The sequence below is a fragment of the Acinonyx jubatus genome, chromosome A1, assembly GCF_027475565.1.
Source record: "Acinonyx jubatus isolate Ajub_Pintada_27869175 chromosome A1, VMU_Ajub_asm_v1.0, whole genome shotgun sequence".
Classification (NCBI taxonomy): Eukaryota; Metazoa; Chordata; class Mammalia; order Carnivora; family Felidae; genus Acinonyx; species Acinonyx jubatus.
The window spans coordinates 165,743,750-165,769,344 of NC_069380.1; the positions used below are offsets into that span (position 1 = coordinate 165,743,750).

Genomic DNA, 25,595 nt, shown 5'->3' on the forward strand with positions numbered 1-25,595 from the left:
GGAGACTTGCAACCCCTGGGTCTAAGTGCTGTTGCTTAGTAACAAAGTCAGCCAGCTTTTTAGGCTGTGCTGAGAATATATAGTAAAATCTCTCTAAACATAACTAACTGGCAAAGGCCTAGTATAAGCTGGGATTTTAAAGCATTTAAAGCATTTGGAGAAAAGAACTAGGTCAATTAACAAAAATGACAAAAGCACACAAAGGATTTGGGCCATTCTTCTATTGGCCCCCAAATTTGGTACATTTAGAAAATGCATGTCCTTTGAGAGACATATATATTTAGTTTCACTCTCTTTTGCTAGGTCTGTCCCTAATCACCAGTTGCAAAAGTAGCACACGTGTAAATTATTATAAGATGCTAGCACTTTCTGAGAAAGTGTCTGAGGTGGATCTGTTCCCAGGGGGCAGACCCCGTGCCTGGAGACGGCACCCAGGGTGTGCCACGGGCACTGGGCCCAGACCCTGGAGACCTGTGGTAAAATCTTGGATGACAGGCCACAGGCCAGGGTCTGGTCTCACTAAGTGTCCATTTTCTCCTGTTCATAGCACAAATAACCACTTCTTAGACTTACAGGGGAAACATGGAAGCATCTCGGTAGTACTTGGTGACCAATACAGATTTTTATCATTTTCCTTCGTAGTCTTCAAGGGCCCCATGTTAAACGTGGCACAATTTCCCAAACTCACACTCACATCTCTGGCCAGCGCCACACACCTTCAGTGGGACCTCTGGGACCATTTCTCATCATGTACTAAAAGTGACATCTTAGGTGCAGAAAGGCACAAATTCCCACATAATATTCCCTCACTGGCCCTTTCTTGCCCCCAGATGGCCACAATACATACATGTTGAGCACTGAAACCACACACTTCAAATTGTGAAAAACCAGTTTGGCACTGTTCTTTCCACCTTACTGTTGCAGGAAACTTGGAATCCAGAAAAGAATTTTACCGTTAGACCCTGCACATTGCTGTGTGATGTGCAAACACTTTTAATTTTGGTCAGTGGACTTAGGGACAGGAGGCCAAATATAATTTGTGTGTATGATTGCTTTTCCTTTCTGCATAAGCACAAAATTCATTTTTAAATAGAAAAATGCAAAAATAACCTCAGATTAGTTTAGAAAACCAGGCATCTTGCAATGCATAACTGTAACAGTACATGTTTGTGCACGTACACATACATACATATAGAGGGAGAGAGAGAGAGAATATGATAGAAAGCTATTAACTACAAACTTGATAGGTAACTCTTACTTTATCACATCTCATCAGTCCCAAATATCTTAGAGATTTGCTGCTCTGCGCAATCAGGGTGGCTCCTTGATCTGTAATTTCTTTACACCATCCAACATCCACAGTCTCTATTGTCATGCTGTACCGGCCAATGGCTATCAGTGCTGCAGAGAGGGACAGAAAGAGAGAAAGCAAGCATAAATGTTAGCAGTGTATGGGATCTCTATCTTATTATGACTATTTCTCTCATTTCCTCAGTAAATTTGTTCCTGAAATGTTGTGTGTAAATGAATGTTTTGTAAATGAAATTAAATTTGAAATGCTTTAGGAAAGCTTGCTCTATGACAAACCCTTTCACAAAGTGAATAATCATTCCATAATTCCCCTTTCATTGGAACACAGCTTCTTATCAGTTTTACTCATTACAAGGTTACCTGTACTTTCAAACATTCATATCTGCAGAAGGAATAAATTAAAATGAATTATATATATAATGTTACAGAAAATGCTGAGTAGAAACTAAACTTTACCCAAGATAACTTTAATAAATTTTTTAAAAGAAAAATCCATGTAAGCACCATTTTGAGGTGTATTATACCACATATAAATTTCTTTACTGATTGGCATAATTTTTTCCAGCTGTTCACGATCTGTAAAATGTAAGACTATATAATATTTTTCACATTAGTCCTTCTTGGGACTGTTAGGAATTAAGAGTACATTATACATACAGTTGAACTTAATTGGTGCCATGCTACAGTGCGGTAAAGGGAATGCATTTGTTATGCTGAATTTCCTCACCATTATCAGAAGTCTTCCTTCTATTAACATATAAAATGAAGCCTGTCATCTGAAAACTATCAGTATCTCTAGTCTTCTTGACTGTTTAGCATTGGACCACTACTAAAGGGCAGATGCTTATCCCATAATCTACGATGTGCACCACTTATCACTGCTCCATTACCCAGCACCCTGTCAGAGCGACCAATCAGTGAAGGTGGCTCTTTGCTACGGACTTCTGACTTGATAGACATGCACACCTCTACATTTGTGGAGCAGAAAAACAGATTTCAATACCTCCAGCCAGAATAAGTTCATGGTGCATTGGTTTGTAAAAGAAAACCCTGAAAACAATGCCACACATTTTAAAAAGGACAGAGAAATTGTTTGCTAATTATTTCCTGATTCTAAGATAGGATGAGTTGATTTCTGTGACATTAAAGGCGGATGATATTTTCCAATTGACTAGATTGATAAGAGCAGAGTGAATTACTCACGTAAATAAATGTTAACTCTTACAGCTCACAGAAAAGAACTTGGCAAAATCTCTTTGCCAGTTACCTCAGTAATATTTTTTTTTACTAGAAAATTCATGCCTATGATTCAAGTATCAAAGCACTCCTAAGTAGCCTGATATTTAAGGTTTACAAAAACACCCATCATCTCAGTGTATTCCACTGAAAATGCGATGAAGGACACAAATTTTTTTTTCCTAGAAATTCCTCATGCCATGAATTTGTTCATGCTTTCACCTTTGCCCACCTACTTCGACATTTGTTATTTTTTTTTAATTTACTTAGAAAGAGACAGCACAAGCAGAGGTGGAAAAGAGAGAGTGGGAGAGAGAGAATTCCACCCAGGCTCCACACTGTCAGCTCAGAGCTTGACACAGGGCTTGAACTCACAAACCATGAGATCATGACCTGAGCCGAAATCAAGTCAGATGCTTAACCGACTGAGCCACCCAGGCGCCCCGCTAGTTTGACATTTAGTTTTCAAGGAAGTGGAGCAGGGTAGAGGGGGTTTTGCCAAAGGTTTGCCAAGTGGTCTGAATGATATTTTGTGCGTAGAAGTAATATGCCAGGTTAATCCCATCGGTGTCCCTGCCCTAAGAAAGCCATGATCTCTGGCACCATCATAATTTCACTAGTTATGCTATCCTAAGGATCTCCTATGATGACTGAAGTAGAATATACATAAAAGAAATTTCTTTCAATCTCAAACTGTAATTTCAGAAGATGACAAATCACAAGTTGCAGAAGGCCCCAGGTTGGTAGATTGTGGACTTTTATTTAGGTTTGAGGCTAGAACATGAAAGCCCTGCCCCGGACAGAAAAACATAAAAATAATGATCTGAGAAGTTTTTTAGAAGCTGCTTTATAAGCAAATGAAGAGTCAATAGCTTTTGATTCTAACTGCTAAGAACACTGGTGTTTATTATTTCCCTTTTTTTCCTTTCTTGTCCAAATTAAAATAAGCAGTAAACAAGACAACTGAAGATAAATCAGGGCATTCTATGTTTGTTTTGACATAGCTCTATACCGTAAAGTAAGAACTGAACTTTATTATTCCTTAACTTGTTCATTTATTCAGCAAACACCTCCTGAGTACTTGCTCTAGAGCACTTTGTCTAATGTCTATTGACTATCCATGGGCTAGGCACTGGGCTAGGAATTTTAGGCAATTATTTCATTAAATCCTCTCAGAAACCCTATGAAGTTTTATTATTATTTCCATTTTAAAGATCAGAAAACTGAGTCACAGAAAGACTGAATGACCTTCCCTGTCACAAGACACTAAGTGAGGGATAACAGGCTGAGAATTAGGCTCTCAGTCCCGGCTGCACATGAGATCTACTAAGTCAGAACCATGGGGCCAGTCACCAGGCAGTTCTAACATGCTGCACCACTGGCGTGTGGAAGTGGAACCGTGGGTGTGACATGAGGGGCCTGTGCTAGGTGCTGGGGACAGAAAGATTCAGAGCTCAGAGGCCAGCTGAGTGGGGTGGAAATGAGGAACACCCAAGTAAATAGTGACAATACAATGCTCATCCCCCCTCTCTTCCCATTCCTATCTCATTCTCGCTTCTCAGATCTCAAGTCAAAGGTCAGCTTCTCAAAATGGATCACTCTATCATTTGCCACTACTAGAAACGCTATTATTAATTTGTTTGGTTATTCACTTTGTTGTAGCCCATCTCTCCCATAAGTATGACAGCTCCTATTCACTGCTGTATGCCCAGCCCCTAGCCTGTGCCTGGTACGGAGGTAGTTCTTAAAAGTATTAGTGGAACGCACCAATGACTGGAATATGGTTTGGGTCTACTACAGAAGCATGCCTAGGGGGCACCGGAGCCCCTCACTCTTCAAGGGAGAAGAGAAATCATAGGAGCTCTCATGGAAGAGCTGAGCTAGGTCTTGAGGGATGAGTAAGGATTCTCTAGGAGAACAAAGGAGCTTGGGCAAGTATGTTGGGCTAAGGAAACAGCATATGTAAGCATAGAGAGATGTGAAAGGGTAGGGCAGCTGTAGGCCATTCTGTGCAGCTGAAATAAAAACAAGGCCAAGAAGTGGCAGGATTTATTTCAGAAATATTTATTCAATGATTAATGACACTGGAGTAGGTATAAGAGACACAGAGTAGCAAAAACAAGCAGAGTCCTTGATGTCCTTTAACTTACATTCTAGTAGGAGAGACAGGTGTGAAGCAAATAAACACACCACCATATATAAATCTAAATTGTAACAAATGTTCTGAAGGAAACTGACTGATTACTTTAGGAATAACACTTGCGGGGGAGGGGGGGCAGGGGGTGGGCACTAGGGAGAGTCTTCCTGATGAAGTTACTTTTAATCTGTCCAATAGCCCTGCAAAAACAATACTCATTTTATGGTAGAAAACTGAAGTTAAATACTTCAGCCAGGCCCCACCCCTACTAAGTGGCAAAACCAAGGTGCACACCGAGATAGTTTGGCTCCAAGGCCAATGTTGGTTCTACCATAGCAGCACACGGGTGGTTGAGGAGCCTGCATGTGTACAGAATGTATTTTTCCCCTTTACCACCATTCAGGACTTAACCATTACAGCTTGCAGGGAGCCAAGTAAAACACGGTGACCATAAAACACGGTCCACCAGAATCTGTAAATTCCAGAATATATAGAACAATTTACATCTTTGTGACTATATCCTACCTTTGAATATTTTTTCATTGTTCTTCACAAGCTACCCATGACACTTGTAGTGTGGTACAGTCTCAAGTTCATTTCCAGGCTCACTACTTAGTAGATGTCTGACCTCAGGATATTTCACTTTTCTGAGTCTCAGCTTCCTCACTTGGACAATCGGGATGTTGACTATATGTCCTGCTTACTTCACGGGGTTGGTCTGAGGTTCAAATGACATAATACATGTAAGGGGCTCGGCACTACATAAATGTCATGATTTATGTGATATTTTCCCAAAGCATTCTACAGTGGTGCAGTTGATATAAAATGAAAAGACTTTAAAGAGTTTTGAAAAATAAAATGCTCCGGGAAAATGAGAGCATTATATAAGTATTTAGTCATTATGTCACTGCTAGAGCTCCTGAACTGCCTACTCTCTATTGGTGATCATGAACTTGTAGATTGCACCTGGGATGATAGGGCTGCAAATGTAATGTGTGATTACTACCTTCACTAGGGGCTGTTGACACATTACAATGATATTTATTGAGCCTTGAAAAGAGATAAATTATGCAAGACTAATTCCTAATCTCAATGCAGTTTGCTATACGTTTTTATGTGCTAAGTACAACTAACAAAAATAGTTAAATTCTAAAAAAAATTACACAAGTTAAAAGCTATAATCCAGTAACTTATATCATTATCAAGAAAATACATTAACCCCCTAAAAGGCATTTCCATAGACAGAGAAAGTGAAAACCATGAGCACATATATATTAAATTTTGACTAAGAAATTCCATTTCCAGGGGTGCCTGGGTGGCTCAGTGGGTCAAGCATCTGCCTTCGGCTCAGGTCATAATCTCGCTGTTTGTGATTTTGAGCCCTGCGTCAGGCTCTGTGCTGACAGCTCAGAGCCTGGAGCCTGCTGCAGATTCTGTGTCTCCCTCTCTCTCTGCCCTCCCTCTGGTTGTGCTCCGTCTCTCACTCTCTCAAAAATAAATAAACATTAAAAAATTAAAAAAAAGAAATTCCATTTCCAGGAATATACCCTGGAAATATACTTTTTGAAAAAGATACTTTTAATAATACTAGGAACTTTTAAATCATTCAGTGAAAAAAGTAAAGGTGCAAGAATTTATATGGTGTGCTATCACCATATAAAAGAGAATACAATTAAAAAAAACCACTTACAAATCTGCTCCTTTGTGAAAAAGGAATATGGGAGAGAGAAACCAGGAAATACAGAGACTGTTTAAGTATACGGGGTTGGTGGGAAAGGGGAGGAAGGAAGGGGCATGGAATGTGGAGGTGGGGATTTGAGGAGGGAGGGACACTTCCTGGAGTATCTCTTTGGATATAGCTTCGACTGTGAATCATAGTAATGTTTAACATACCTCCCAAAATAAAAAAAAAAAAATTAAAACTAACAAGGATGTAGGGGAATGGGAAGTAGAATACAAACAGTAACAAATGAAGCTAATTGTATTACAAATGAAGAGCGTGACCCAGACAAATAAAATAACCACACAGAAGAGGATGGGAATTAAGAATTCAGTCACTTTGGAAAACATTATTTTGGCAGGATATTGTAAGGTGAAATCCAAAAAGAACTGTCAGCAAACATTGTATTCCAGTTAGTAATTCTATTTCTCACAGGGCTATGAGGTAGCAATTCAGTAACTACTTTATGTGTAATCTAGGATTGTAAATGATGAGAGCCAGTCTTTTTACTGTCAGAGAAAGAAGTTATAAATAAGAAAAGGGGAGAGGCTTATAATAAACCCTGTGGTATTGATTTGGAATCAGAGGTACTAGAATGAACTGTTGGTTCATAACAGATACACAGATATAGAAATAACTAATAAATATGATGTATGTGCATGCATGGGTTAGTATACATGCATATATTCCCTATCTTTTCAGCTGAGAGAGACTAGGAGCAATGGCACTCTAGTAGCAGTGATGTACAGGCACCCAGATCTTGATTTATAAATATCATTCTCTAATAAAAATAATTAAGTCTTCTTATAGAAATGGTTGATTCCTGCACTGGGGCAGGGAAATACAAGATAAGTCTGAAACATCTTGTGATATCAGAAAAAACAGGTGCTTAAAAGAGTGAGGGCATATCAAAAGGACACAGGATCCATTCAGAAGAAGCTGCCAATGGCCACAGCTGGAACAATGTGAATCTCAAAATAAATGAGTGTATTGGACTATACTTGAGAAAACCAAATAAGCATCCACAAATCCATATTCATAGAGGTAGAAAGATAGAAGATGGATATACAGTCAAGGAAGGACAACTCTTCCTTACAGAAAAATTCCAATGAATCAATTTGGAAAGAATGGGGGAAATACAAAAACATCATTAGGCAAAGACCGCAGTAATAACTGTTGCAGTCCAAGTTCACAAATGGATGCTAAAATCAGTGGGTGAAAGTTTTGGGAGAAACAGAATAATAGCATAGTGCCAAAGATATTTATCAACTGCAAAGGGAAGTCAGTATAATTACTAACATCACAGTGGAGAGACCCAGCAGCCATCACCTTAACCAAATGACCAAGGTTAACATCACCAGTAATAACACATACAGATATCACAAGTACCACCTGATCACTTCTTCAGTATTCTTGCAAAAATAATCTCAATCCAAACATCACACAAACCTAAGCTGAAAAACATTCTACAGGTCTAGAGGGTAAGGGTAATGAAATATAAGAAAAGAATGAGGAAGCATCAGAGATAGGAGGAGACTAAGGAGACAGGACAAGCAGATATACTGTGAGATCCTGGATTGGATCCTGGAATAGACAAGAAAATTAGGGGGAAAACTGGTGAAATTCAAATAAGATCTATAACTTAGTTGTCTTATTGCTTCAATGTTAATTTCCTGGTTTGATAATTATACTATGGTTATAGGAGTTGATCACACTAGAGGTAGCTAGGTGAAGGGTATTATGTGAACTGTCTACTAGTTTTGCAACTTTTCTGAATTCTAAAAGTATTTTGGGGTGTCTGTGTGGCTCAGTCAGTAGAGCATGCAACTCTTGATCTTGGGGATGTGAGTTCGAGCCCCACACTGGGTTTAGAGATTACTCAAAAATAAAATCTTAAAAACAGTATTTGAAAATAAAGATTTTAAAAGCGTAGATAAGCTACTAACAGACAACAAGTGAATGAACTAAGGAGAGAACTAAAATTTTCTACGTGAAAGCAGGTATTACTTTCACAGCGAACAATCTGATATATAAATGTTACAACTAAAAATACATTTTTTTCTTCATAGGAGGAAGATTAGTCACACGAGTGCATTAACAAGTAACCTGCATGTGCCATTTTGTCCTTTCCAGTTCTATTTTCTGCTATGGATCTATGTACCTGCAATACAATCAGAAGAAATGCCCTGGTGCTTGAAAGAACTAGGGTTAAAATTTAACAGTGGGATTAACATCTTTCATGTAATACTTGGAAAAAAGGATTTGCAAAGAAATTTCTTGGCATGGATACAAAGAGATAAATATGAAAAGCACTCTTCTTTGTAGATGCCACAGAAGCCCCCAAAACAAAGAAATGACACTTTCAGAGACATTCGTTGTTGTGTGATGGTCTCTGGGAAGGCTCCCTCCACCCTGCAGGGACTATAGCAGTGGTTCCTAGCCCTGCCAGTTCAGGAGAATCACAGGTGCCTAGAAAAAGTACAGATGCCTGAGTCCCACCCCTGGAGATTCTGACTCAGGAGAAGCCATAAAAACTCCTGTGATCCCGATGTGCAGCCAGGGCTGAGAACCACTTGAACAGAATAACCTGTAACTCGGGCAAAGTCAGTCAACTAAAAACAAAAGAACTAATTTTCAAGGATATAAGTAGCTTTGTGTTCTGATATTTTAATACAACTTTGTCTCTCAAACAGTAGTGACTTCTTGTACACAATCCAATACTTTTTAACTTCTGTATTTCTAATTTATATCCTTTCCTTCCATTTTGATATATTACTATTAAATTCCTCCTATCGTTTTTTTTAATGTTTATTTTTATTTTTGAGAGACAGAAAGAGCACGAGTGGGCAGGGGCAGAGAGAAGGAGACACAGAATCAGAAGCAGGCTCCAGGCTCTGTGCTGTTAGCACAGAGCTCGATGCGGCGCTCAAACCCACAACTGCGAGACCATGATCTGAGGCGAAGTTGGAAGCTCAATCAACTGAGCCATCCAGGTGCCCCATATTCCTCCTATTATTATGTAGTAAACCTGACAGTGACCATATGCTATTTTTCCAGGTTGTCCTTTTTAGTAAATATTTTCCTTTAGTTCATTGCACTTATTTATATTTCTAATACAGCACTTATCAGAGTTTGTTTCATATTAGAATTATTTATCAAACACCTTTCTTCCTACTAGATTGTAAAGTCTTTGAAGCAGCAAATGTAGAGAATGCTTTTCTAGGACCTCTAAGTCTCTGAAAATCAAGTGTCACTCATTTTTTACAGCTTCAGTGAATTTTTTGGAAGTATAACATGCATGCAGAATATTGCACAAATCCTAAGGGTACAATTTGATGAATTTTGACAAAGTTAACCCAGCTGTGTAACACTCTCTAGATTGAGAGACAGGGCATGACCATAACCCCTGAAGCTCACTCGTCCCCAACTCCAGTCACTGTTATTCTGCCACTAAGAATAGCTACTATCCTGACTTCTAACCACACAGATTAGTATTCTTGTGTTTGAACTTCAAATATATAGAGTCAAACACCCAGTACTCTTATTTCTGGTTTTTCAGCAGTCTGTTATGTTAATGAGATCCATCCACATTGTTAAGGGTATGAATAGTTTGTTCATTCTCATTTCCAAAGTGGCGATAACATTTACATTCCTACCAGTAATGTGTGAAGATTCCAGTGTCTCTACATCCTTGCCAGTACTTAGTGGTATCTGTCTTTCTGATGATAGCCATTCTGGTGGGTGTGAGGTGCTACCTTATTGGGGGTTATAATTTTCATTTCCCTAAGGACTAATGATGTTGTGCATCTTTTCATGGTGTCATACACTGCTTTAAAATCCCAGCATAACAGGGGCGCCTGGGTGGCTCGGTCGGTGAAGCATCCGACTTCGGCTCAGGTCATGATCTCACGGGCTGTGAGTTCAAGCCCCGCATTGGGCTCTGTGCTGACCACTCAGAGCCTGGAGCCTGTTTCAGATTCTGTGACTCCCTCTCTCTCTGCCCCTCCCCCTGTTCATGCTCTGTCTCTCTCTGTCTCAAAAATAAATAAACGTTTAAAAAAAAATTAAAAAAAATCCCAGCATAATATTATGTGCCTTTATCCTTTCAAGCACTCAGTAAGTATCTATTAAATTAAATTGATGAAGAAGGAGAGGCACGTAAGTTTTCTATTATTAGACTACCTAGCAAAGAATAGCAAAATATCTGTTTCTAGACGACAGATCATTTTCCACATAATTTGAGGGAATGTACCAGTAAAATAAACTAGTCTAGCCTCTGGAGACACGAAAAAAATCTTCAAGTTTCTTAAAATAAGAGAGTAAATTCAAAAAATTTACAGTTATAGAAAACTTTCCAAATGCTCATTTATTTGTGGAATTTCAAAGACTGTGGAGTATGCTTTATTTAGGAACTCTAAATCTCTTACAATCAAGTGAAAAATAAATATAATACAAAAATTGTGGTGGATAACATTGGAGTGAAAATGTTGAATTATGGTAGAATTTTCAAGATACTTTATGTAAGGGCATTCATTTTACAGAACTCTTCTTGTTGAGTTCAGAACAGCAACACGCAAGTCTTATCTGACAAAGGGAAGAAGCTGGCTGTGGCCCCTGACCTTTCGGGGAAAAGACTCTCCTGCCCTATACATCCTGAAATGGAAATACAACATTATTTATAGGCTGCACCTGCTTTCCTTCCTAGGAGATTAGCAAGTTGGTGGAAAGTAAGAGTTCACATGAAGAATTTTTTAAAGAATTTTTTAAGTTCATCAGAAGCAAGGATAAGTATTTTTTATTCTTTATGCTTTCCAAATTATTTTTATTTTAATAGCAGAAAGACACAAATCACATTGGGTAGGTAGAAACTATTTTTGAGTATGTGACTTCTGAAAACGTAATAAACAAAAGGCATATTTAGAACTAACCTTCATTTAACAGGAATCTGATCCACTGCTCTGGTTTTCAGTGGTGCTGTTTTTGGTGGAAACCAACCCTCTGAGAGGAATGTTAGGTTCCCTTGATAATCCCCTTATTAAATTTTGGAATCCAAGATGAGGAAGAAAAAAAAAAGCCTTACTAATCTTAACATTAGCTGAGAACCTTAAAGTCCCTGGTTCAATGATTCTTTTTTATTCTAGCTAGCCTGCATAAATACATATATTACTTATCAAAGAATTATGCATATTTTTAAAAATTCTGACATTATATTAGATTTCCTCACTTTATGAGAAGTGAATTCTGGGCTTCAATATGTTGGTTCATAGATATGGAAAAGTATATTAGTGTTTCTGACACAGATCTGCCTTGTCCACCTTTCTGAGCTGGAGTTTCCAGACTGCCATAAAGATGGAGCATCAGTATCAAGCAGGCATCAGATACAAATATTTATCTGACCCCACGTGGAGCAGAGCAGGATGCCACGGCAGCAACTACCGCTTGAGAGATACCAAGGTTGGTGACAACATATGTGTTACCAGACTGCCCAACAGGCATTGTAAAAATATCTTGACACTGAAGGGAAGGAAACCGAAGGAAGAGGGAAGAACACACGAGGATGTCAGCAGAGTGAATATATCATCTCTTCCTTCTTTAAACAAATACTAATCAAGTGCCTCCTAAGCACCAGGGAATGTTTCAGGAACTGAGCAGAGCAAATCCCTGCCCTTGTGAGGCTTGTATTCGGAATACAAATAAATAATTAGAATACCTAGGTTTTCAGGTGGTGATTAGGCTTCTGAGAAAAATTCAGCAGGGCCTAGAGGTGGGAGTGCTACAATTTTAATTAGGGCAACCATGGAAGGCCTCACAGAGAAAATGACATCTGAGCAAAGATCTGAAGAGGTGAGGGAACAAGCCATACAGATATCTAAGGGAAAGGCATTATGTTCAGAGAACACCTAATGCCAAGGCCATGAGGCAGGAAGGTTGCTGGTTTGTTTTAGAGTGAGCAAAAGAGCAAGGTGGTGAGTAGTGGAGAGGAGATTGGGGAGAGTTAATGGAAAAGGGGGTGGTCAAAATCATCTCATAGATCATTTTAATGACATTGGCTTTCCCTCTAAATGAAATCAGAAACCACTGGAGAATTTGGGGCAGAGGAGTGATATGATCTAATTTAAACTTTCTCTGGCTTCTGGGTTGAAGACAGGCTGTAAGAGGCAAGAGCAGAAGCAAGGAGACCAGTAAGGAGGCCACTGCAATGATCTAGACAAGAAGTGATAGTGGTTTGGCCAAGGGCTATGTAACAGAAATGGGGAAGAGTTGAACTAGACTACAGTAGAGAGACCCAACAGTATTTGCTGATGGACTGGGTGTGGAGTAAGAGAAGGAGAGGAGTCAGGGTGTTAAGAGAAAAGAAATCTTTTCTTTTTGGCACTTAGATGTGAAAGACATTTCCTGCATGGAATTTTACATAGCTGTCCTTGGGTCCTTGTGTGTCTAAGTGTTCTTGCACTAGTAGGAATATATCAGTTTCTTCTCTTGGATATAAACTCTGAGAGGGGCAAAGACCACCTTTATTCATCTTTATATCATCATTATCTAGCATAGGGCCTTTACTTGTTAGTGTTCAATATATGTTCATTTAAATATGTACATCTTAGATATCACAATTAAAAGCACTTAGGGAAAAACAACTTAGAAAGGGGTCTTGTTTGCATTCTCTAGAGTTCATATTCATTCTTTTATTCTAAACGTATTTACTGAGTAGCTACAGTATATTAATCACTATGATGTTTATAGGTAATAGGTAATAAACATTTCCCCCTATATGTCTCTGCATTTAAAAATTTTCAAAAGTGTGGGCTACCTAGGTGTCTCAGTTGGTTAAGCATCTGACTCTTGGTTGCAGTTCAGGTTATGATCTCATAATTCATGAGTTCGAGCCCCACACCAGACTCTGTGCTGACAGCACAGAGCCTGCTTGGGATTCATTCTCTCTCTCTCTCTCTCTCTGTCCCTCCCCTGCTCTCTCTTGGGCATGCTCTCTCTCTCTCTTAAACAAACAAACACACAAACAAACAAACAAACAAAAAAACTTAATTTTTTTTCTAACACTAGGCATGTTTCACTTTACCAAAAAATCGGTTTTTAAAAAGAGGAACTAGATAGATTTCTTAGTTTTACCAGAGTAAAGGGAAGAACTTAACATTTCTTTTTTTTTTTTTTAATGTTTCATTTTACTTTTGAGACAGAGAGAGAGTGAGCAGGAGAGGTGAAGAGAGAGATGAAGACACAGAACTTGAAGCAGGCTCCAGGCTCCAAGCTGTCAGCAGGGCTCAAACCCACAAACTGTGAGATTGTAACTTGAGCAAAAGTCAGATGCTTAACCAATTGAGCCACCCAGGTGCCCCAGAACTTAACCTTTCTGAAAGTGGGGTTTCTCTCTAACCTTGCTCGTCAAGGCAAACAAACACATTGACTGGTACCAAAATTCAATTCCTAAAAATCATGAAATCCTGTGAAAAAAGCATAAAGCTATTTGCAAACTAAAATTAAATACAAAAAGGTAAGTTCACTTACTCCTCCTTAACTATACCACAGCAGTTATTACTCAGGGGCCGTTGTCCAGACCATACATTAGCTTAGATACTGGCAAAAACTTGCTTATGGATCTTTCTGCCATAAGAAGGGAAAAGGAAATAAAAACAAGAAATTCAAAGCATTTCAATTTGAGTTTTTCAAATTTATGGGGTGCCTGGGTGGTTCAGTTGGTTAAGTGCCCAACTCAGGATTTTGGCTCAGGGAATGATCTCATGATTCCGTAGATAGAGCCCCATATTGGGCTCTGTGCTGACAGTGAGGAGCCTGCTTAGGATTCTCTCTCCCTCCCTCCCTCTCTGCCCATCCCCTGGTCATGCACATGTGAGAGGTCACTCTCTCTTTTAAAATAAATAAACAAACATCAAAAAAAAGTTTAGTGGAGAACTAGATTAAAATTCAGGGAACACTAAACTTTCTATATTCTTTTTGTCTTCCAGGGGGAAGAAGAAATCCCAGTTCTCACACTAGTGCAAATGCTCACACAGGCAGGGAGACACAGACACAGATGTATATACATATATTATTCTTAGGCCCCAATTCACAGGTAGACTTATCTTAAAGCTACTGAAGGGCCTTCTGAAGGTCCAACATTTACATGGACCTTCACAAGGTCCTGGTTCACAGAAATGTACTCATAGGGTAATGTATTTTTGTAAAATTCTGTAAAAGCAAGATGCTTTTGTATTCTTTTCTTTAAGAGAGATCTCAAATTGTTTAAACCTCAGGTCCTGAAAAATCCTGAATTTGTCCCTGATCCAACACAGAATATTCTGATTCAGTGGCTTTGGGGGTGGATATCAGGAAGCTGTATCTTTTTCTTTCCTATTTTTTAATGTCACCAAGTGATTTTGATGCATAGCCAGGTTTGGAAATCACTGACGAAGGACTTACAGACTGATCAGTTTAATGAGTCCCTGACATCTAGGTAGTATTTCTACCTGGAGCTTTGCCACCATTGATTGGGACATAAACCATATAACACTATGTAGTTTGGAAAAAGCTGACAATTGGCAACATTCACTTCCACATTGCAGTGATGAATCACATAACCCTCTGTGCCGAGTAATTAACTATCCATTTGTATGTACTGGCTGTAGCGATATAGTTCTTTTCAAAGAGGAAGGAAGGGAATTTGGACATAACATTAACAGTTGTTAATACCAAGCAAATAGAGTAAATTGGATTTATTAAAAAGAGTATGTGTGTGGATTTTTCCCTAGGAGTTGATATAATTTGTCTAGCTTTCTAATTATAGTTGGGACAGAAAATGGCTGAACCCCAAGACCTCTCACGGTATCTAATAAACTTTTACTTACAGGGAGAATATTTCTTGGGTTGGAGAATGACAAATAATTTACTAAGCTTTTCCTGAAAGATAGCTAAAGGTGTTTCACCTATATCTAGCTGATGAATTAGCTTTAGCTAATAATCAGTGTCATGAGACAGGGAAGAAGCAGCCTGTAATTACTTTGAAAGGAATGAAGGAACAGATCTGATAAAGAAACTAAATCAGCTAATTCCTCTAGGGGTATACCGAGTGGGAGAGAAGCTCACCTCCCTGCCAGTTTAAAGTGAGGCAAAGACAGGGGGTATGGGAAGTTTTCACATGCCCGGCTTCCATTCCCACTTCCTGGTAACAAACCCTTAATTTTCCTTTCCAAAGGTGCACCATGGGGACTGTAATCAAAGGTTCCCTCCCCTTCTCCAACATGCAGGTGGGCATGTGTCCCAAATCCGACTATAAGCATACTCACTTCCTAGTATGTGATTTCTGCCCAGAATGACTTAAGAAGTAAAACAGCTGGAGACACCCATCCTGGGGGAGGTTACCGAAAGAGACTCTCATTAGTCCCAGCTACCTCTAGATCCCATGTTCTTATCTTTCCCACAGCCTGATTCTGGGAGTTACCCCATCTTCTTCCAATAATTTATTTGCTTTTGTTCTGGGTTTTGTTTTCACTTAAAGTAGTCTCTGTTGGTTTCTATAACTTGCAACCAAAGAATCTTAACTCATACAGAAAACTGTGTGCATGACAACTCAGTTTTTTTCTACAATAACAAAAACCCCAGACAGATTCTCAACAATGCCCTGCTGAAAGAGTCACACCAACAGAAAATAGAAATATGGCTCCGTAAATAAACATTGGTTTTGTTGGTAGATGTTACTAACATATCTGTACTCACTCTTGGGAGAATTAAAATAACTCTATTTAGTTCCACGATATCCTTTTAAATTTTTCAAATAATAACTCTATTGTTTGCACAAAAATGGTTCAAGTTATTGTAAAAGTTAAATCAATGAAGGAAAGTACAATAACACTCTAAAATTATCCCAAATCCCATTATCCAGAAATACCATCACTAATACTTGGTAACCATTCTTCCAGCACCTTCTTCCATATATAGACAGAGCAAAAGAAAGAGAAAAATAATTTCAGAAATCTTGGAAATAATTATGCATGCTTTAAAAAAGTATTTAATTTGTTTTTACTTGAATTTAACCAAAGTAAAGAAATTGAATTGAAAAAGAATCATAGAACTTTGGTAAAATATTTCTTTACCAAGATAATTCTTAAAAGAGTCTACATAAATTCAGAACAAAATGTATGAAAACATGAAGAATTTGGAGTCATTTAAAAGTTTCTATACTTTACCTCAGACAAAAATCTATCAACTCCCTTCTAGAAAAAAAAAATAAGAAAACTGGTAGGCATTTCTACCTCTTCCTTCTTCCTTTCATATTCATCACCTCTATTATTATTTTTACATTGTCAGGTTTCAGTGTTCCCACCTGCTTTAGTAACCACAAGTCTCTTGGTTGTTTTGCTCTGGTTCTGTATTAGGTGGATTAAATACCATGAGTTCCTTCACGATTTTTCTTTTTTCACTCCTGAGGTCTTTTTTTGATTAATCTTTTGGGTGAGTAGATACTATCTACAAGTAGTTTGTTTGTGTTTTTTTTTTTAGAAAGATTCATCATATATTCCCTAACTTCTGAATGCTTGAAAGACCGTTTGGCTTATGGTTAAGGAACAACATGGCTAAGTATTAAATTTGGGGGCATACTTATTTTTTACCTTCAGAGCTTTATATACAGGTGTTTCAGTGTTGTTGTGGAGAAACTAAGTCCAATCTGATTTCTTCCCCTTTATACGTGTCTTGTTTTAATGTCTGAAAGCTATATGATTCCTCCTTTATTTCTTAGAATCAATGTATTTATCAGGGAGTGTCTTTATTATTCTGCAGTGATTTATTTTCCTAGAACATGGAGGACACTCTTGATTGTTGTAGATTTAGAACTCTTTAGATGCAGGATCCACGTGTTTCACTCTTGTTCTGTTGGCTTCACTTGTTCCTCCCCCCCTCCCTTGTAAATGATGCACTCAAATAAAATGCTAGGTACAGACGCTGTAAATGGTCTTATGTTTGTTCCTTTCAAATTCTTCTTTGATTACCTGTGGCTGGCTATCTGTGTGCAATATGGGGAGGTGAGTAATAAGTTGGAACTAACTAAGAATCTTTGGGTCCAGTAACCCAAAGAGTAACACCACATGTCTGTTATTTCCTTTATCCTGACATACCTGTTCTTCTCTCAGATTTCTATATTTAAGATGTTACGTGTTACTAATAACAAAACCGTTTCAACCATTTTTGTGTTGAATTTTAGCACCTTCTGCTTCTCTCCCTCTTTCACCCATTTTGCTTCTGGAAGTCTCTTCTGTTCCAAAGCAAGGTGGCAGAAGATGGTGATGGCTCATCAACATGGTTTCTCCTTTGGTGACCTCTTACTCAACACTTTTGGGATGTAAAATTGGGACTCTACATGGGCATAGAGATTCATGGCTTGAATCAATGAATTGTTGCTATCCCTTTCTGAATGGGATATACCTATTACATGTTAATCACAGGTATCCCCCCAAATTTTTTTAAGAATTGTGAGGTTTGAATCAATAATGTTGACAAAAGAGAATTCTTAAACTGTAGACTAATTTGGCTAATATTTATTTTATGATTACTACACACAAAATAACAAGCGAGATAAAAAGATGAGTAAAACAGAGTCCTTGTCCTTGCTTTCAGTGCGATAGGGAGAATAAATTACATAGAAAGCATTTATGTTATTATGATTCTGTACATACTGTTCACTACTGAGCCTAGTGGTATACTATGGTTAAACTTCATTTCTCAATTTTCATGTGGAGTTTATATTTGTCTCATATTTTATTTGTTCACTTTTTGTCTATTGTATTTTTTAATGTTATTTATTTATTTATTTTGAGAGAGTGAGAGAGAAAGCATGAGCAGGGGAGGGACAGAGAGAGAGAGAAGGAGAGAGAGAATCCCAAATAGGCTCCACACTCATCATGGAGCCCAATGCAGGGCTCTGTCTCAGGATTGTGAGATCAGGACCTGAGCCGAAATCAAGAGTCAGACACTTAACCAACAGCCATCCAGGTGCTCCTCATCTTTTGTATTTTTTAAATGTTCCTACAAATAGTTCAAATCCCCATCCATATTTTTCCAAAAGCTCAAAAAAATAAATCAACTGAATAGTTCCATTACCCAACTACACCATCCTGTCTCCATGCCCTCTCTTCTGACGTCCTTCAAACTCCTGCTCGTAAGATTTCCTCTTTCAGCTCTCCTATGGGTCCAATGTATTCGCCTTACCATGCTTATTCATTTTTGTGATGAAACACATTTTTTAAAGGGTTAGTGGGAGACAAAATTTGAGTCCTTAAATGCTTAAAATCACCTTTATTTTACTCTCACAATTAATTGTTGGGCATTGTATAGAAGTCTAGATTGAAAACCATTTCTCCTTAGTTGTAAAGGCACTGCTTCATTGTTTTCTAGCTTCCCATATTGCTTTTTTCTCCAGCTTTATTGAGATATAACTGACATAGAACATTGTGTAAGCTTAATGCATACAATGATTTGATATACTTAAAATAGTGCAAAATGGTTACCATCCATATAGGTTTTAAGAGATTTGGTGTCACTCTTACTTTTTATCGGAAACATCGATCCTACCTTCTTAGGAAACTTTTAGAATCCCCTTTTCATCCTTGGCAATCTAAATCAAGGTGATTTGCCTTCATGTAAATCTATTTTTATACATGGTGCTGGATATTTGGTGGGCCCATTCAATCTGGAAACTCAGGTCCTTTCTTTCATAGCAGCCTCTTCTTTGTCAAGGAAGGAAGTGCTCTTCTTATTTCTGAGAATAGTACTTACAGTTTTTGAAGTCTTCTTCTGCTATCTGCATTGCCTCTGTTTTCTCTTAGCCTAATTTCTCTGTTTGTTTTAATATCTCTCTTCTATGTTGGATTTTCTATGGTGCTTTTCTCAACAGTGTGGCCATCTAAGGATCTTTGACCATATCACTTGGGGTTTCTAGAGTACCTAATGTCTCTGAAGGCTAAGCCTTGCCAGGGTTCTGCAGGCCAACAAGCTCACCTGTTATGGAGTCCCTCTCTAAAAACATTTGGGTTGTGAATTCCCCTGCTTTTGTTAAGATGGTTAGCACTCCTTCTTATTTCTGATTTCTAATAATGTGTTGACATCTCTCATCCTTTCTTATCTCCTTTCCTATTTTCTTTGTCTAAAAAAATCCCTTTAACATCGTTTTAGCAAGATTTTACAACAAAGAAAAGATTAATGCACGTGGTCTGTTGGCTATTTTAATTGGTGAGAAAAATCATGGGAAAGGTATGGTCTTTCCTAATTGTTCCCCATTTTAGGCGTTCATTAAAAGTTGCTTCCTCTGAGCTTGAATGAAATATATCATTAAAGGAAAGGTCAGTCTCTTTACATGTGTATGTGTTACATACCCAGTCTATTAAAGGCACAGTAAAAGCAGGACAACTCAGCATCAAGGGTGAGCAGTATATCCTGGAAAATGTAAGTAAACCTTCTAATTAAACAATAATATCTTTTTAGTTATTCCTGGCCCCTGACCTATTATTTTCTCCGTATTTAATATTACTCTGCTTTAAATTTAAATTAATCCATATGGTTAATAGATTGTTTAAAAAACATCTACTGGGATGCACTTTAACTATTTTATCAAGTGGAGTACTGTATTTACCACTGAGTTAAACAACATCTGAAATTAAATCCCAGATGCTGGAAAATTCTCCATATACTCTCAAGGAATAGTTTCTGTAATTTGGCTGTTTCCTTCCTAATATATTTGAAACACTTTTTCTGGTTTCACCAACACCTTAATAGATGAAATGTTTTTATTTTAAGATATTTGAAAACAAGTAAGTAAACACCTGGTATTTTATGCAAAAGAATATTTTCAGTAAAGAAACCATTTTTGCTAACATAAGTGTATTAGCATGACTTGCTCAGTGCATCTTTTTAGAGATAGAATTCCACTTGGTTAATTGTAGCAAATCTTAATGAAATAGTATTGTGCTTCCAATCACTTCATTGCATCATCTATCCACAATATATGCCAATATATGCAATAGTCATTAAATTCAGCCAACTTTTTTTCAGGTCCAAAGAGAAAGATGTCTTCAAAAAAGTAGCCTATGAGTGACATTTCCCTCAAATTGGTAATATCATAAATATTTATATATACAGTTATAAACAAACTATTATTAGTTTAAGAAATGCAATTTATCCTCAGTGATAATAGCTTTAAAAGTTAAAAAGCAGAATTTACACATTTTAGTTCTCTGGAATTTTATGCTTTCAACAAAAATAAAATGTTCTAACTAAAGAATATCAGGTAAGATAATTCTCTATTTACTAATCATTGCATTTCTTTTTTTTTTTTAGATATGCATACAGAATGTAGTAACCACTATGCGACTAAAAATTATTTGTGTGCACTAAATAAATTACTTTTAAGAACTGTTCAGATGCCAGGAAATGAAAGATTTTAAATAAAATTACATCCCCCAAAGCTTCTATTTAAGTTAAACGCTTCGCATTTATTGAAGCTTCTTACAAAATCTACTGAATTTCAGGTAATGATTTTTTTTAAGATGAACCCTATAAAAGCAGAAAGTAGCACTCATAGAGGGGAACCAACAAAGTGGAATGTAGTTAGTTTCTAGAACATTTTTATTAGATGCTAAATAGAGAAAGCCTTTCCCGAGACAGCATTACATCTCAGGGGATTAGAAGATCTGTAAAGCTACTATCCTCTCCTAATGAAGGGCTTATCTACTACAAAATATTTTCAGTCATAACATTCAGAATATATTATCATATCCATGAACATAAGCTGTATTTCAGACTGTAATCAGGCATGGTACTGTATGTTTTAATAAGATTCATATAATACCTATAACTGTTCTTTAGCATATTATGAATTTTATTAACCCAGATAAAGTACTCTCTCATTAATATGGAATTGTGGGAAAGAGAGTTCCATATAAAATAAAGAGGTAGCAGACATTTACTACTTTACAACAAATTAATTGATGTGAAGTTGCCATATTTATGAGTCAAAAATTATTAAATATGGCAATTCTATATGGTTCAACATTTATATACCAAATGATTCTTATTTTAACTATTTTGGAGAAAAATAGTTCTGGAAAATTTTTACAGATTTCTTTATCTTTTAAAATAGCATTTATTGTATCAAGTCAAACTTTTCCTTGGTTATCATGACTTTACTCTACTATAATAAGCCAGGCACAGAATTATAGAAGGGCTCTTTAGTAAGCCCACATGCCTAAAGGGTGACGTAGGTAAACTAAATGAACAAAGTTGCTTTATTACATTATTTGACACACTCTGTTTGCATATTACACACAGAAATATTCTTTTCCTCCTTAAAAAAAATGTAGTTGTTCCCTTTCTTTCTACACCACTCAGCCCACAAAGCCTGTTTCCCCCCATTCCTCCCTTTGATGGAGACTCAGATGTCACAAATATTTTGCTCAGTTTCTTTTAAACCAGACTGTTAAAAATACATATATGCAAAGATAAGTGGCAGCCAGCACGAAGCCTCAGTGCTGGGGAGACAGTGGGGCTGAGTGGTGATTGTGAAGATCAAAATGGCCTCCCTAAATGGTGGAGGGTTGGCAAACTGGATAGATACCCCATACACTGCCAAGAGCTAATGCCTTTTAGGAATGTAAATCAGTGCTGCTGGATCTTCAATCTTTAAGAGAGGCTTGAAATCAATTTTTTAGAATGTGAATCTGTTACTTAAGTGTTAGCAACTGAAAAAAAACAAAAAAACAAAAAACACTGTGCAGATCAACCTAATGGGAGCTAAACAAAACATATCTGTGAGATGAATATGGCCTATTAAGCACAACTGTGGAATCTCTGCTCTAGTTGGTCTCATACTATGCTGTGTGGTTTTAGGTCTTTCTACGTATTTCTCTCTTCCCTGTTGTCATAGCTATTTTTCAGTGCCTCCTTAGATTGTTGGACAGCTTGAGAAATCAGATAATCTCACGTGTCACAACAGTATATAAAGTTGGAATGAATGGGCTCTACAGGAGTAAAGGACAAGAGGTTTCTTTGAAAATAACTTAATTTTAATTTAATTTATTGATTTCAATGTGACATCACAGTATGGGTTTTAAAGAAATATTTACTATTGATGCAGTACTAATGCAATTAGGAATCTAAGAGAGACTGGCAAGCAGAATAGTGCCATGCACTCTAACCCTATCACAGCATCCCCCATTTAGGGTAGGAGTTGCAGTCAAAATCGTTAACACTGTGAGATTTCAAACAGCTAGGTTAGGATTATCTTTCAGCACCCAAGCAAAAAGCATGGTAACTCACAGTCTATTTTCTTCCTTCCATAAAGTAGAAAGCTATCTGAAGATGATGCACTCTTAAAAACCACCTAAAAATATCTTCTCATACTTTCTTCTCATCTGCCTTTACTTATTTTTTAAAAGTTCTTATTATGGAAATTTAAAAACAAAAGTAAGAGATTTTATGCATGTACTTTGTGGTATCTATTTTAATTGCACAAAGTGTTTTTTTTTTTTTATGATAACTTGCAGGCTTCTGGTTTGTGTTCTAGTTGAAGTTGGTTGGTAATTGATCTCCAGACAATTGAAATTTTACTGTAGTTTAATAAAAATCATCATTCATGGCATTGCCTGAACAAAAAGTGACGAGAACAGAAATCTGTGTTTTATCTCAGTAATTTATGAGGCTGAAGAACTTTCCTTCAACCTATTTCATCAACCTTTACATATAAAAATGAAAACCATTAAGTAGTTTTGATTTTGTCTTTGTAACTCAATTTATAATCGAAGTTTAAAGAAAAAGATTTAGGCAACAAACTTCTGGAAAATATTTCCCATTTCACAGAACTTTTAGTGAGACATTCCCCCTAACACTTCAGATTTTCAACTTAAGCAATTTTAGTTTTCCTTGATATTTCAAAGAATTTAAATTTAGAAAGAAACTATCATTGCATATAGTTAATTGAGGTACATTTATAGTGGCAGCAGTAGCCAGTCACATAATAATTATTGAAAAAATTATTTACTGAGCACCTTCAAGGTAGATTAAACACAGTATTTCAGCCTCACTATACGGTTGCACAGTATTAGTTTGAACCCCATGAAATTGCTATTTTGGTAGACCAAATACCAGCAATTGCAAATGATTCAACCTAATAAGTAATATTAGCATGAGTCTTATATCACAGCAAAGAAAACTAAGCAGATGCTGGTAGAATGAGCTATCCAAAGCCACGCAGCTCGTTAACAACAAAGCTAGGATTCACAACCAGGTCCAGCTGGCCCCAAAGTCTGTATTCTTATGTGGTGGGGGAACCTGATGACAGGTGTAGGCAAAACTAAGGGGGAAAGGGAGAAGACAGTACCTTAACTGTAAGAGTTTTTACCATTTGCTTAAGCGGAAAATAATAATATCAATATTAACCAGGAAAAATAGAAACCATCATACCACAAAGTGCAAAATGATTGGACATTTGCTTTCGCACCATGACTTGAGCTTTACTGTTGCAACTTCAGAAGCAATTTTGCACTGTTCCTATTCATTCCCCCAGAACAGATTTCCTGAGGCCATTAGGGTACCATGTCAAGAGTTGGTAGGAGGGAAGCCTTGGTCATATGATCCAAGGACTACAAGGGCAAATTTCTCCAATGCATTTATAAACACACACTTGTAAGAGTAACATTGTGACTTTGATAATCAGTTTATTCACTATAAAAGAATGAACTTCCAAAGCATTAATGACTCTAAGCCTCCATACCTCTCCAGAGCTCCAGTGCATTTTTGCATCTGGGGGTTCCCCTAAATTTTCCAGAGGTATTCAAATGCAACATGTCTAAAAATAAACTCAGCATCCGTGACTCCAAACCTCTCATTCTTCCTATTCCTTATCAGGTGATGGCACCAATAAGTTGCCCAGATCAGAGCCGGGAGGGTCATCCTTTGCTTTTCCTCTTCCTTGGCCTTCATATTCAATCAGTAACCTAGGACTGATTCTGTCTCTTGAACAGCTCTTCAGTCTTCCCCAATCTCTGCATCTCAAAAGCCTCTAATCTAATTTGGATCCTCATCATCTCTTGCTAACCAGTGACCCAGTCTAACTGGTTTCCCTGCCTCCAGGCTCACCCCCACTTCAATCTAGCCTTCACATAAAGAAAGCTTTCCGATATGTTCACTCTCTAGTTTCTAGTCATATCAAGCTGTTTAAAAAGATGAAAAACCACCTTCTTAACTTGCATATGCTAATTTGGGGCTTGAACCCAAAGGCAGGGGCATAATAACTACTAGATAAGTCTATTTCGTGGCAGGTAAGTAACACCCACTGACAATAAAGCTGGGCCTATTTACTTAGGTTCTTGTTTAAAAAAATTTTTTTTTGTTTATTTTATTTTTGAGAGAAAGAGACAGAGCATGAGCAGGAAAGGAACAGAGAGAGAGGGAGACACAGAATCTGAAGCAGGCTCCATGCTCTGAGCTGTCAGCACACAGCCCAACACAGGGTTCAAACACACGAACCGTGAGATCATGCATGACCTGAACTGAAGACAGACGCTTAACAAACTGAGTCACCCAGGCATCTCTTTACTTAGGTTCTTAAGGGAGTGTTTACTTATGCCAATAATCAAATATCATAACAAAAACCAAGTGTATTTTCCCTAAATAAAGTCCTAAAGGATTAAAGGTACAAAACAATAACAACAGATACAATTTCAATGCTTATGTCACTTCTATGAATTTAACATAAGCTGAATTGTTATTAGACTTCCAGCAGACTGCTAAAGAACCTTGAATTCTGCTGAAGTACTTCCAGATACTACACCAATTCCAGGGGTGGAGCAGAAGGAGGAAGAGGATGAAAAACAGCAGCAGAGAGAGAAGAGAAAAGGGAAACTCTAAGTAAGTCAGATCCCTGGTACCTGCTTCCAATCCAAAACAGGGTAGCTTAACATTTTTTTTTAAGCTAAATATACTGTGGCTCTTCATCAGATTTAATGATAAAAGGGCAACAATGCTTAAGATAGTAGTTTAAAAGTTACTGCTCTATAGTCTAAAAATTTACAGTAGATGAAAAATACTTCAATTTAATGTGTAGTAATTAATTGTTTATGTAAAAAACAGCTTTTCACTAAATAATCATTAACACAAAACCTATCCTTCTTCCATATAAAACGCTCTTTAGTGTGT

The 25,595-nt window shown here is 37.4% G+C and overlaps 1 protein-coding gene across 3 annotated transcripts in view; it reads right to left on the reverse strand.

Moving 5' to 3' along the window:
- The window catches only part of FBXL17 (F-box and leucine rich repeat protein 17), a 493,271-nt gene that overhangs the window by 20,399 nt on the left and 447,277 nt on the right, over positions 1–25,595 (reverse strand). For all 3 annotated transcript variants that reach the window (XM_027036588.2, XM_027036580.2, XM_027036579.2), the window contains one exon: positions 1,259–1,401. In XM_027036588.2, coding sequence (XP_026892389.1) covers positions 1,259–1,401 — 143 coding nt within the window. The remainder of the gene's footprint in view (positions 1–1,258; positions 1,402–25,595) is intronic.